Here is a 14,438-nt window from a genome sequence, read left to right on the forward strand (position 1 = left end):
CTACGAGACAAATTTCAATAAGATCTGACAGAACATCTGACAGAATAGCGGCTTTGAAGGAGACGCCCTGTCCAGAATCCAGAGAGAACACAGATCGCCCCAGAGGAAGAGTGTAGGTCTTTGTGTATTCTGCATTTGTGTATGACAGTGTCATCATGGTACACTCACTGCTCCTTAAATATACAAACTGGGAGAGAAAGTAACACAAATAATAAGCTAAGAGCAGGTACACTTTTGGCCAGGACTTGGCATACAAGCAGCAATCCATCAAAGGTGCCATTGTCTTCTAAACATCTAATTAGCTTACCAAGGACAGCTGATAAGATGGTTGCCTAGCCTTCATGTGTTGTGCAGTGCCAGTGCCTTGGCTGTGAAGGGACACTTTTGCAAGATTTTGTTAAGTTGCTGAATTGTAGTTGGTGTAAGGGACATCTAGGCCTGGGAAATGTTGATCAAATGAAATTAAATGATACGAGTTGACCCAATACCAAGATATCAATTTACACACATTTCACACAAAATTTAAGAAATTATTTTTAGTAATGTGGACAATGACTAAATGGTAAGAACCCTAGTGAGTAGAGAAAATTAAGGACCGCCTGTAACTGGGCCCGGCGGCCCTAAAACGTTGGGTCGGGGCAGAATGGGCAATATGCATCCAACCCTTCCGCATTCAGCTTGGGCCGCCGGTGCACTTCCGGCCGCCAGCCACTGAGAACAACATCTGACACCAAGTCTTAGGAATTCATTACTGGGTGAGTACACACACAGTGCTACAAGTTTAAATGCAGACATGGTCAGTCTGCGAATAGGACGATCTATGGCTGTGTATTTGGAATACATGTAAGATCACAGACATTCTAGGGCTATTAACAATTTTGGAAAGGTGATTATTAGGAAAGCCAGGCAATAATGCCAGACAATATTGTTGGCTTCTAGCTAGGAGCGTCACAGAAAAAGTGAAACTGAGAGTCACTTGTCAAACGGACAAGTAAAATGTGAATGCACTTGTCCGGAAAGATTTACAACTTGTCCCTGACAACAGGACAAGCCTTAAAGGACAAGTTACGTTTTTTTCCTCAACCAAGGTTCATGTTTAGGTTGTTATTAGAGAAAGTATATATGATGTGCGTAAAAATAAATTGACAGGGGGGCAGGGGCATTCGAACAAGTATTATTTACTGTAGTCCTACTAGACCCCAGAAAATTACATATGGCCACAGTAGTTGTTTTCAATGTGTCTGAACGAACAACCGACTACTAGGGGGATGCCATACTGTGTGTCATAGGCTACGCTCAATATCGGTTGGGTTGGATGCATGCATACATATTGTGGCGTCTCGGTACGGGACTGCGCGCCACGGAATAGCCACCTCTGGGAGAGATGGAGAGAGACAGGCAGAGTGAAGTGTTAACAAGGGCGGGTCCTGGAAGGAAGGTACATCCCAGCCCGTCTGTCTTAATGAGCCACCTGCTGCACGTCCACACCCAGGCAAGTTAAAAGGCTCTGTCCTGTTCACACTCTCAGAGACTCTCCCGAGAGACAGGCTGGCGTGCGGCACCCGGTAAGACTAGTCCATATTCCCCCCCCCCCCCCCCTCTTGATGATATTGTGGGACATATGAACCATAAATACGGATTATACAGAAGAGACCTAATTAGTGTGGTTGCCCTAACAGACTATTGTTATTGTAAATGAGGATACTTTGACGCACTACTCCTCCCACAGTTTTTGCCGCAAACACTCGAGCCATAATGTCAAATTGACCGGCTTCATTGGGAATCGTGTGCTTGTATTTTGCCAAGAGATCCGTTGTATAGTTTAATTGATATTAATTAATTAGTTCTCCATAGACTTATAATGGGGAAATCGAAGACTAAATGTAAGTATTTTTTTTCCATTGGAGACTGTAAGCGCCATATTTACAAGACTTGGGGGAGAGGTTCATAATAATTATGAAAATTAATTGAAAATAAATTACATCAGTCACGGTGGCGCTATAATAGCCCACTTTACGTTTTTCCCTATAACTCTTGAACCATAAGTCGTAAAATCAAAATTTATTTTTCCATGGATTCCTTGGGTCATGATGCATTTCCACATATAGGCCACGCCCATTTTTGTAAGGAAAAGAAATCCTGCAAATTAGAATTTTCTCCAAAACACACTTTTGGCTCCTCCTCATACAGATCATACAGACTTGATCTCCGGACCTATCCGATTAAAACACCAAGTGCAGAATTTTGGTAGTGCGTATCGTTCGGCCGTAATCGTCGTCCGAAGATAGTAGGAGGAGCTTGTAGATCAGCTATTTTCAAATGGTCGAAATGTATATAGGGTTGAAGTGGTTACAGTAATGTTTTTCTAATCAAAATGTAAATCTCCAAAGTAACTAGTAACTTTAAGTTTTCAAATAATTGTAGTGGAGTACAAATGTTGGCTCTGAGATGTAGTGGAGTAGATGTAAATGTATTGGAAATTGGAATACAGTCAAGTAAAGTACAAATACCTCAAAATTGTACTTAAGTACAGTATTTGAGTAAATGTACTTAGTTACTTTCCACCACTGTGTTAACGGCAACAAAGAGAGAAGTATATGACCAAGCTAGCTAGCTTCTGCAATGTGAATGGGGCTTTACACAGGTTTTGGTCCAAAAAGCACTTTTATCCCCATAATGTCTTTCACCGGTTTTCGTCCAATAAGCACTACTTGAAATAAAAACGGTCTATCTCCGTTCTTGACTCCAGTATCCTTTCTTAGCAATTTCATTCATCTATCATCAGGGTTCTGATGACTCAACACCCACAGCCACAATACTAGAGGGAGCCAGAACAACGATCTGGTACCACCCACTTACAAAACAAGCATGTGTAAATTCTCCTTCTACAGCACTGCCACCCACGTGTGGAAAGACCTGACCCCTTCCCTCAAAAAAACTCAAATCACTGGTGACCTTTAAAACAGGCCAAAGGGAGAGGAACATGATCGCTCCTCCGTTAGTCAAGTAACTACCCCCCACCTCTTTATAACGAATACTGGTGCTTGCCCGTTTTTCCTCCTGGAATTTTCACCAGTGAGGGGGATAACTTGTAATATACTACAATACATTATGTATTATATATTTATGTTCTGTTTTGATGTCTCATGATGTATGTTCACCCTATGACCTATGCTATCTTAACACGATAGGCCCCCCCACTTGTTTTATATACATTGCCCAGTCTGGTGTATGTGTCGTTGTTATGTATGTCTTGGTTGTCATGTCTATAAAAACCAAATAAAAACTAATATAACAAAAAAAAAAAGAATCATAATCACTGTTATGCCCAAGGAAATTAAAGTATAACGCTTGGCTCGCTTTTTGACAGACCTCATCTCTCTCCCACTCACTTAGTCCTTCAAAATCTCAGAAAGCTTTATATTTTCTAATGATCGACTTCAAATTGCAGAAAAGTCAGCGAAATAGTAATTCAGTTGGCCTGCCTCTCAAACACACCAAGATAGGTCTCGACTTATAACAATAAGAACCTGAACAAAACTCCACATAATTACTTTGAACTTAAGATGAAATCTTAAGGCCTATTCATAGTCTGGATTTTTGGTGGCAAGCTTACCACCGCTCCGGTGGTGCGCTGACCACCGGAGCTAAAATAACGTTGACCGGTGGTGAGTAAAAACAGAGAGAAGGGCTGGAGCGGTGGTGGTGGTTTGCTCTTCACTGCGGCTCGTGACGTCATGTTGTAGTTCGGTGGTCACCTCACCACCGAAAATACAGACTATGTATGAGCCTTTATTTTGTTCGTTGATTAAACTAACTACATCTCTACTTGAAAACCATGCCAGATGATGAGGATCATCTTAAATCTCAAGAAAAGCACCTTTCTTTTCTTGGCTTGGGGGAAATATAGGAATGGAAGAATTAAACTATAAATACCATGAATAGATATACAGTACATATAGTACACACAAATGCAATATCTCACAATCTATAACATATACAATTATATAAAATAATCAAAAACCTCCACTTAGGGCAAAAAACTAAACAAATGGTCGGGGTGCATACCATATGGGCGTCATGCTCTGATCAAGTCCCTGGTTCAATTCCCGGCCGGGCGGACCATTTGCTAAAATCCCCATACTATCTAAGTTCTGTTTCTCTATCTGTGTCAATAACGGCTAAACAATTCCCCCCAAAAAATAATTTTAAACAAACCTCCACATTGGCTATAAATTATAAAAACAGCAGGTATGTGAAATGTGCAATTTACTAATTGATTAGCCGTGTGCTGATGTCATGCACCGGCTGAGAATAGCAGACCTACAAGCCCAGATGAAAGATGTAAGCTTGCATGTCAGATATTCTCGGTGCGGAGACACCAACGCATGGCGAACTATGAAATGGGCTGCTTAACTCAGGCTTTAGTTCTTTCCAGACACCCCCGTAAGTGAACCTTCTCTGAATGGGATTGATGGATGAAAAGCCAATATTAAGTCCTTTCTTCACGTTGTCAGTGGCTGTGTATGGTAGGGTGTTTTATTACCTCAGTTCTATGAGCTATATATAGACTCTGAGCAAGAATGGTCTCATACGCCTTGTGCGTATGATTTGTATCCTGACACATCTCCCGACGGGCTCAGTGAACTTAAGTTGCGGTTAGAGTGTCACCACTGAGATTGCGGTTTGATCCCTGGCGGCAAGGTCATACCAAAATCTATAAAAATGGGACAAAATGCCTCCCTGCTTGGCACTCAGCATCACAGGTTTGATTGGGGGTAAGTCCCTGCACCATGTCCACTTGTCCAGTGGGTGTACTTGTACATCAAGCTGCCTCACGTCACGCTATAGAAACAGGAGACAGACTCTGCCCTATGGGCCTCAGGGCTTGGCAAGGCTTACTACTCCATGTATATAGAACAGTCAGACCTTCTGGCCTACAAGATTTTAAATGTGCCGTTCATTGTCGTCTGTACTAGACAATAAAGAATGTGTCCTGACCTGAACCTAAGAAGCAAATACAAACTATGATGCACTGCTGAAATGGCACCAGATCCTGCTGGCAGATGGGAATATAAATAAATAAAACACTAAGCAAGAGAGAGGGTGGTGAGAGACAGAGATAGAGAAACAGACAGACGGGGGTGGGTGGGCAGAGATTGAGAGGGAAGAGCAAGTAAGAAATGAAGATAAGTGGGAACAAGACAAAAGTAGAGAGATAAAATCAGACTTAAAAGACAGTTGGTGGTTAAAAGACAAATAGAAGAAGAGAAATGATGAGCGAGAGATAAGTGGTGAAGCTGCTGACAGCCAACTGTTTCCTCTGAAATGGGGAACTTTTGTGTAAAGAATAGGGATAAAATGAAAAGGCGGACCTGCACACAAAACAGCCATCTGTTCTGTCAAAGAACCTCCTTGAGTGAGACTTTCAGCCTCTACCTGTAATTCCCCCGGTGCCGTAAGCACAAAATACACTTTCAGGCATTCTCAATTATTTCCTTGTTTATTCAATGATTATCTCCTTGCCTGGCTGTCACAGTTTAGCCTGTTATGACTCAGGTGTTTGCTTCTGAAATTAATTCACAGTAAGCCAAAGCCAAAGGTGATTAGTACTGATAACTTACAGTTTGTTTTATGCCCCACACACACTTACAATAATAGCCCCCAAGACAGCAGCCTTCTCCGTGCATTCTGTCAGATTGCAGACACATCCCGGATAAACATGAGTGGGAGACATCATTAGTGCTGCAGAGTAGCTTTTTTTTTTATAGCTGCAAGCAGCTAGTAGTTTATATAGTCTCATTATTTGTCACCCTTCTTTTCCTTTTGTTGGCTAGGTTTAGGTAGAGGGTTCTTTTGCGTAGCTCAGGTATAGTCTATTTTTGTTTGTTTCTCTGGGTTGCCCCATACAGCCATTTTTGGTCATTATATAATTTAAATAACATCTTTAAGTTGTAACATTCGGCTCGAGCAGAGTGCTCAGCCCTGGTTGTTAATTTGGTTGGAAACCCACTAAACTAAATCATACTAGTATCACATCATGGTTGTCTAGAAGAACATAGATATATTTATATATATTCCTATATTTATAATATTTATACCCTTGTAAGTTATTGTATTCTTCTATTGAAATATAACCTTGTTAAAGTGTGGTGAATAAACTACAGTTCACTTTCCAGCCTTGTTGCATCCTTTAATAACCCCTAGACCTAAGGGAATGTAACAAAGGCACTCTGATGGTCGGTCTGTCTGTTAAAAAATGTCAAGTGCAAACCGATAGCTGGTCGCAGCCCATCACAGATTATGTGCTTGCTTTAACTACCTGCAAGACAACCCCCTTAGAGGTAAAGTTAAAAGCACATGAACCATTACCCTAGAGTAAAATTCTGGGACGAACATTCAGCGAAAATAGCAGATCTACATCTACAAGCTCACAACGCCCAGACTGAGCCCTGGGGTGGGGAACTCTGGTCAACACTCAACAAAGTATATAAGGTTTAAAGTGGTTATGGTGAGGTTCGGGGTGAAGGAGTTGTCATAAGACAATACAAAACTCTCACACTTTGAAACTCCATTTAGATTTTTTTTAATGCCTTGTGGGGATCTGATATAAAAGGTGGATAAATGGTGTCACTCTGGTGGCTCAACCAGCTAATGCGGAAGTTGCATAACAGTAGCATCATGAATTTGATCCCCAGCTCGTGACCAGTGTCACATGTGTCCTGTCCTAAAGCATGAAGGCCTTAGAACATTTAAATGAACGAGGAATAGAAAAGGTACACAGCTTTACTTAATTTTATAAAATCATTGCTGTATTTTCTTTTTATATGCTTAGTGCTACCCTAACCTCGCCTCACCAGGCTTTCCACCGCCACGGAGGAAAGCCTGGTCTCTGTTTCAAAAGTCCGTATGATCCGGGCTGGGGCCGGATGATGTGGTTACGTCATGTTGTAGTATTGTTTTGTAGTCGCCAGACAGGATGAACAGGCGGCGACAACTTCCTTTTCCCTCTCAATAAAAGCTCTCGCTTACGAGAGCTTTTATTGCTTTTATTCAAACAGGAAGCAACAAACAGCTTCCTGTTTGTTGTAGGCAAACCATTGCCTACAACATGACGTAAGCATATCATCCGGCTCCAGCCCGGATCATATACCGAAATGAAATGGTGCCCAGGCTAGTGCTACCCTATATTTCTGGTACCCTGGGTTAAAGGTTCTCAACAATAAGTTAACTTTCCATGCCTCTCAGGAACTTCAGGTTACTTTAGTATTAGTAACCTCAGTTAATTGAGCACCTTGAGAAGGCAGTCACTATGGGGTCCAGCCACCAGCCGCTACTTCTTCCCCACGCGGCCTACTGCAGCTCGCGGAGCCTCGCGCCTTGCAGTCATACAGAGTCGTATGTTCCCCATAGTGACTCTGCTTGGAGAGAAGCTCTGATTAACTTCGGGTTACTTTAGTAAGCTCAGTTAATTGAGCGACTCGAGAAGGATATTATAGGAGATTATATAGCTGAGGGACAGGGTTAGTCTCACCTTGAATGGAGAGGAGCTCTGATTAACTTCGGGTTACTTTAGTAAGCTCAGTTAATTGAGCGACTCGAGAAGGATATTATAGGAGATTATAAAGCTGAGGGACAGGGTTAGTCTCACCTTGAATGGAGAGGAGCTCTGATTAACCATGTATACCACTACTACTGAACCCAAACTCTATAAGAGTGGAAAAATATATATTAATCAGAATAATCACATCCAATGCCATCCCATAATGCTGCCATCCCTATTTTGGTCGTATCATTATACGTGTGACACTGTGTGACCTTGTACATCAACAATTTCCCATTTTTGCATGATAGTAATTGTATGATGAAATACAAAGGGGACTTAAACTCAAGATTCGATTCTAATCAAATCGATTCTAATCAAGTTCACGGCACGATTTCTTAAACAATTATTTTCAAGACAAATAATTATTATTTCCCTTCTCTTCCAGTATTTTCTTCCGTATTTCTGTCTGTTTGAGCACGGAATGTGATGATTTGATTGGCTAAGCACGGAATGTGATGTATGATGATGTATGATGATAAGAGCGCCCCTCACTTCACACAAGTGTGACTTTTCACTTGAAGATATACAATATATCGTTTGTTACTTAAAACAGCAAAACTCCCAGAGCCTGTACTACATTAGGTTGACCACCCTGTCTAGTCGCAATGAGACACAATATTACAGATTCAGATTCTCATACAATTATTTTAATTGGCCGCAGTGGGAAAAGTGTGCATACAGGACCAAAGGAAGGAGATAACTATAAATAGCTACTCTATAATTACTACAACAAGGCACAGCAGAGTAGCTACTACTATGTATATTATTTAGCAGCCTTCACTGGAAGCTTTGCCTGATAAAGTATGTCATGCAGTGTCATCAATGCCCTGGTTCCATTAATGTGCTTGCATACATTTACACCAGAAAGCTGCCAAAATTCTCTGTTCTCTCTTCCCTGTATTCTAACCCTTAAGTCCTGTAACTGCTAAGCTGAGAGCACGCACAAAAAATATCGACTCTTTTACACTTAAATCATCGACTCTTTTACACGTTTGGACTGGGCAATATGACCAATATCACATTTTTGACCAAAGTACCTTGATATCTAGATGGAAATATCAATATTACCAAAAATAACACGGTATAATATTACAATATCCTAAATCCTAGACTGTACCTACAGTCATAATCGATATCATGATGATATCGATAGAATAGATCGAAATATTGCCCAACGTTACCTGTAATTACTATTTAAGTGATCAAGTGATCACAAAAAAACCTATATTCTGAGGTACAGCCATAGATTCTACTGCTGGCCACAAAACAATTTCACTGCACATGTACGTATGAGCACGATGTGAGTGACAAACGAGGCCTCTTCAAATGTTCTACAAATCCTCTGCCGCGACTGAAGGTCAAGTGTCTGGCTCGACGGTACCTGTCCTGCACACTACAGTGATTGAAGGGAGGAGAGAATCTGAACCACAGGCCGAATCAGATGAGGGTGAGGGTGATGATAATAAAAAACCTCCACATTGGGCAACCCATAATAAAAAATGTTCCCTGCGCTAAGCCATCAAGCATCTGATGGACAACATAATGTGATCACAGAATGTGCTAAACATTTGCCCCTCAGTGAGCAGAATCTTATGACAACTCAAATAAATAGCTGGGGAAGACGTACTGCAGCTGCACCCACCACCACAGAGCTCCGAAGCTATGTTTTGGAATGGAAAGAAAGCAGCAGAGAAATGTTCCCTCATGCTGCCTGGATCAGTGGAAATGGGAGAAGAGTGAGTACACATATCATCACATACATAGGAAAGAGGAAATGCCATGGGTTTGCTTCCACTGACTGCACAGCCACATCGCTTCCCCTTCTCTGAATCTGTCTTTAGAGATTACTGGGTTATATCTTGCGCCACCCCTTATCCCTTAACTAATTTGCCATTTTTTACTATTTAAAAAAACCCTTTAAAATAGTTCAAATAGCCGATCTACAAGCTCACAATTTCTCGATGTAGATCGGCTAGTTTTACTATTTTAAAAGGTTTTTTAACTTTTTTTTAAATAGTAAAAAATGACAAATTAGTTTAGGGATAAGGGTGGCGCAAGATGGAGCCCTACATATGCACAGACCCACAGTCAGGCAGGCAATACCATGTTTTTTTGTATTGCTACCATCTCCCTGTTTTTCATGTGACTAACCACTTTCAACCTGGCACCCCATTCATTTGGGTATACCATAGGTGAAAAGTGCATCTCTCACACACACTCATGCCCCTCATCGGGACAGTTAGGGGTTCAGTGTCTTGCTCAAGGATAAATCTAACGACGCTGAAACCAATTTCACCATTTGTCATCCTTCTGATTGGTACCTAGCATCGGAAACCCATACGTGGGCGGGGGAATATTTCCCCGCCCCCTTTCCAGACCTAGTGGCGATGACGTGACGTCACTCCATAGACATTACATGTTAAAAGACCTACATTCAGAAGCCATAAACAACGCTTTTTCTGAAGGTAGACTTTATTCTATTTGTTTTAGAGGTCTTAACATCTTGTTTTCTTCATAATAATATTGGTCTTTTACATTTTAACATTTGGAAACGGCCTTAAATGGTGCAGAGAAAGCAGGTAGAGATGTAGCTCTGGTCCATGAGTAAGTCTATTGACCAGAGCTACAATGGTAGTGGATGGAGATTGGAGAGAAAGGATTTTTGTCCAACCACGAAACGGCAACCAATGGGTGCGAAGAGGGGCACAACCACGGGCAGGAATTGACAAAGGGTGAAACCTTCCAAATTTCTCAAGCAGATTAATCTATGTTTGGAGCAGTTAATTATTGTGCAAGTCCCATTTGAAGCAGTTGTTTGTGTGCAGGCATCTTTTGGACATCATCTCATTAAAACCGCAAATGCATTCGTGTCCTTTTAGGTTTTTGCATTGGATATAATATTAAAAACAAACTCTCACTCGTGTGAAGTGAGGGGCGCTCTTATCATCATACATCATCTCATTCTGGCCAATCACAATTTACTTCCTCACTTTTGTCTTCAATGTTTGTGTTTACACCTATGGTTTACACATGTTTGTGTTTACACACTTTTGTCTTAAATGTTCATGTTTACACAAACGCTCAAAGCTGGACATAGGAGGGGCTAGCGCCCCTAAAAAATAGCATATATACAAGCTCACAATGTGTCACTTCGTGCCACGCTGCAAGCTCGTACCTCTGCTATTCTTTTTATATTTTTAAAAAGCAAAAAATCTTTAGTGTGAGAACTACCAATTTAGAAGGCCTTTGGAGAATGGCCTCAGGTCTTAATAACTTACTCAAAATGGAGGTACAGCTCATTAGTGAGAATTCCTACCACCTCCACCACCACACACCTCATTAAGTCTCACAGATAGACAGCACTGATATGCTACCAAATACCGTAGCAATTAGTTTGTGATCCAGCACATTGCTTTTTTTAGTACATCTCAGTACATCTCCCTGTAGCCAAACTAAACTAAATAACTTTTTACATAAATGGCATTTTTGACATCCAAAATGCTTTTCTGGGTATTCACTTATTTATATGTATCAGAATTATTGCCAGAATTTCCACTGTGAAGATGAATAATTAAGAAAAGGAAGCCAGTACGGTACATTCTGTTTCATGTAGAAGACAGACAGACACAGTTGAGAGAGATGGGGAGGAGGAGATACAGGGAGGGGATACTGCAATGCTGTTGCAGAAATCCTTTTTAAAACGCCCATGTGAATGAAATGTACGCTATAGGTGTCGTGTCGTAACTACTACCTATAGCATGAGTAGGGTGTGGCATTCTAGACAGAATGCTGACCATAGTACAACATGTGACAGCAAGGTTTCTTGCACTTTGAGTGAGTCATTAACAGTGAAAAGAAGAAGTAACACACAAGATGAACAACTGAAAAGTTACTTGGATAATGAAAATTATCTCGAATTAATCATTAGCCAATTATTATTTTGAGATCCTTTTAATTATGTATTACTTGACAATGGGATTTGGAAGAGAGTAATTGGCCAGGCACAGTCAGCCAAAGTTTACAATCATTTACTGTACGTAGCTTAAAGGACAACTTTAGTTTTTTTCAACCACGGTTCATGTTTTAGGTTGTTATTAGAGAAAGTAAAAGATGAGTGTTAATTCTTTTTCATTTGCTGCTTTCTTTCGTTTTAGGGATTTTAGCTGTTTTTGACTGGGGGGCGGGGGCATTCGAGCATGGGGCTAAATATGTTTTTTTTTTGCAACATTTTATAGCGATTTATTTTTTTATTATTTACTATAGTCCTACTAGACCTCAAGAAATTACATCTGGCCACAAAAGATCACAGGATCTACTGAATGTGAAGGTAGCCTACTGGGGGGAAGCCACACTGTGTGTATAGGCTCAATATGTCAGTTTGACACATTCAGTAGATCCCGTGATCTTTTGTGGCCAGATGTAATTTCTTGGGGTCTAGTAGGACTATTAGTAATTAATAAAAAAATAAATCCCTATAACATTTTGTAAATAAATACATATTTAGCCCTATGCTCGAATGCCCCCGCCCCCCTTTCAAAAACAGCTAAAATCCCTAAAACGAAAGAAAGCAGCAAATGAAAAAAACATTACACCCACGTTTTACTTTCTCTAATAACAACCTAAAACATGAACCTTGGTTGAAAAAAACTAAAGTTGTCCTTTAACAAGCTTCACTTGTGTGAAGAGGTGTTGCATCAACTCAGGGCATTGCATGTCAATCTAAATTTAGGACCATCCTTTGGCTGAGAAATAGTTCCCTGCATGGTGAATGGAAAATGTGGATGGTTCTTTCTGACAGACAGAAGAATGCCGTGGATTATGAAAGGTGACTCACACAACAGTGGGCTCCTCCCTGCACAGTTTTGCCTGTACACAAGATGTAATAAAGCACAACTTTGAACACTCAAATTCAGTAAAATCCTGTTAATTGAAACCATCTGTAACCACCGAGTGTATTACAAATGGAAGCTCCATGGAACCAACCCTTGGGACCATTTGGTTCCATTCGTAGTTAAATTAAACCGTAATGCCATTGCCATGGCATGATTTTATACATTGATTGATTGATTGAAATATTTATTAACAGTTTGCAGAATTTACAGTACATTTCAAGCACAAACTCAATACAAAGACTGTTAACTGTGAGTGGACGACCCAATTAAGCATTACACTTGTTTACAACAGGGTCCACATTGTTCAATTCATCAAGTAATACACCTTTCACCTGCATGGTGGTGGTTAATGTTTTCTCACCTTGTGCAATAGCCACGGACTCGAAAGTCTGCAGCTCTTTGAGCAGACAGGTCCTCTCGTTGGGTTTCAGTCGGTAGATGAACTCCTTGGCGCTCTTGGGATTGTTGAGCGTTTCCTTGGGCTCCTTCCTGCCGAGCGTCCCCATCCAACAGCCCGGGACATGGGACACCACGCCGGTGACACCACCGACAGCGCCCGGTGTCACAGGCGGAGATCGAGCCGCCAACAACAGCTGTTTGACAGCGGTGGGTCGGAGGATGGCTCTTTGTAAACACAGCTTTATCATAGTGGGGTTTTGGTTTAGCAAAATGTCTAAAAAATAAAAACCATATATTTAAAGTCAATAAATAATGTGAATAGTTTTTTTTTTGCTTTCGAGTCCAAAAAGCTAGTCGCCGACCGTCCTCCAAACTGAACAGCACCGCCGGCTGACTGTGACTGTCACCCGTTAAAAGTCAGTTGAGCCTCGTTGAGTCTGGTATCCTAGTCCTACCACTGTACCAGGACATTTCCTAAACTACTTCCAGTCGTTTCCATGGACATCGTTTAACTAGTTGTCCATGGTCCAGCTACTCAGCGTCTCCTACTGCTAGTCCCAACAGAATGCTTATTCTACTGTACTGTTTGACAGAAGCAGAAAATAGTTTAAACTATCGCCTTTGGCTTTGGGGGGCAGTTAGCTACATGCTAAGTATCCACAACACTTGATGTTGTCAGCCACATGCGACACGCCGAGATAAATTATCTTTATCGGAATCAAATGCCCAAAGCATTAGATCCTTATTAAACTATCACGTATTTTTGCACCGCTTTTTAAATCTATTAAAACGCCATAATAAAGTATTACCCGGCGGCGCCTCCACTCACTCCTCAATGTTGACCGCTCATACTGCTTGTAAACTCTGTTGACTTGACTGTCTCCTGCAGGACTGCTGCTGCTCCGCCCCCAGAGCCTCATGGACACTAACCTCGCCCACCAGGCTTTCCACCACATGTACACAGCTTATCCAGAGCCCACTACTACTATACTACACACTACCAACGTGCATCATCGTGGAGCTGCATTATCATTTATTAAATGTATAAAATCAAACTTTTTTTTTTTTTAATTTCCAAGTATTTAAGTAATTTTGTGGAAAATGTACAAACTGAGAACAAGCCCCCTTTTTAAGCTCTTTAATAGCTATGGCTCAGCCTCATATTGATGAAATGGCACCATCTATTGGTGTAAACCAATAGATGAGATTGGTGTAACCAGCTCAGTGGCCTTGTGGTTAGTGTCCGCCCTGATGACCCGGCCGGTTCATACCAAGGACTCTAAAAATGGGACCCATTGCCTCTCTGCTTGACACTCAGCATCAAGAGTTGGATTGCGGGTAAGTCCCTGCGACATACTAGCATCATATCCAGGGGGTGTACTTGTACATCAAGCTGCCTCACGCTACAGAAACAGGAGATAGGCTCCTGCCCTATGGGCCTCATGGCCCGGCAAGGCTACTTACTACTTATTGGTGTAAAAGGTCAAATAAACAGCACTTCAGCAACTGTGTATGATTATAATTAAAATGTACTTGTGCCC

The 14,438-nt window shown here is 41.3% G+C and overlaps 1 protein-coding gene across 1 annotated transcript in view; it reads right to left on the reverse strand.

Annotated features, from left to right (window-relative positions):
- Positions 1-13,772, reverse strand: part of tmem65 (transmembrane protein 65) — a 34,202-nt gene extending 20,430 nt beyond the window's left edge. Inside the window, exon 1 of the mRNA XM_083777545.1 lies at positions 12,860-13,772. Coding sequence (XP_083633671.1) covers positions 12,860-13,145 — 286 coding nt within the window. The 5' untranslated portion in view covers positions 13,146-13,772. The remainder of the gene's footprint in view (positions 1-12,859) is intronic.
- Positions 13,773-14,438: the final 666 nt, after the last annotated feature.

Source organism: Protomyctophum parallelum, assembly GCF_964188405.1.
Source record: "Protomyctophum parallelum genome assembly, chromosome: 1".
Taxonomy (NCBI): Eukaryota; Metazoa; Chordata; class Actinopteri; order Myctophiformes; family Myctophidae; genus Protomyctophum; species Protomyctophum parallelum.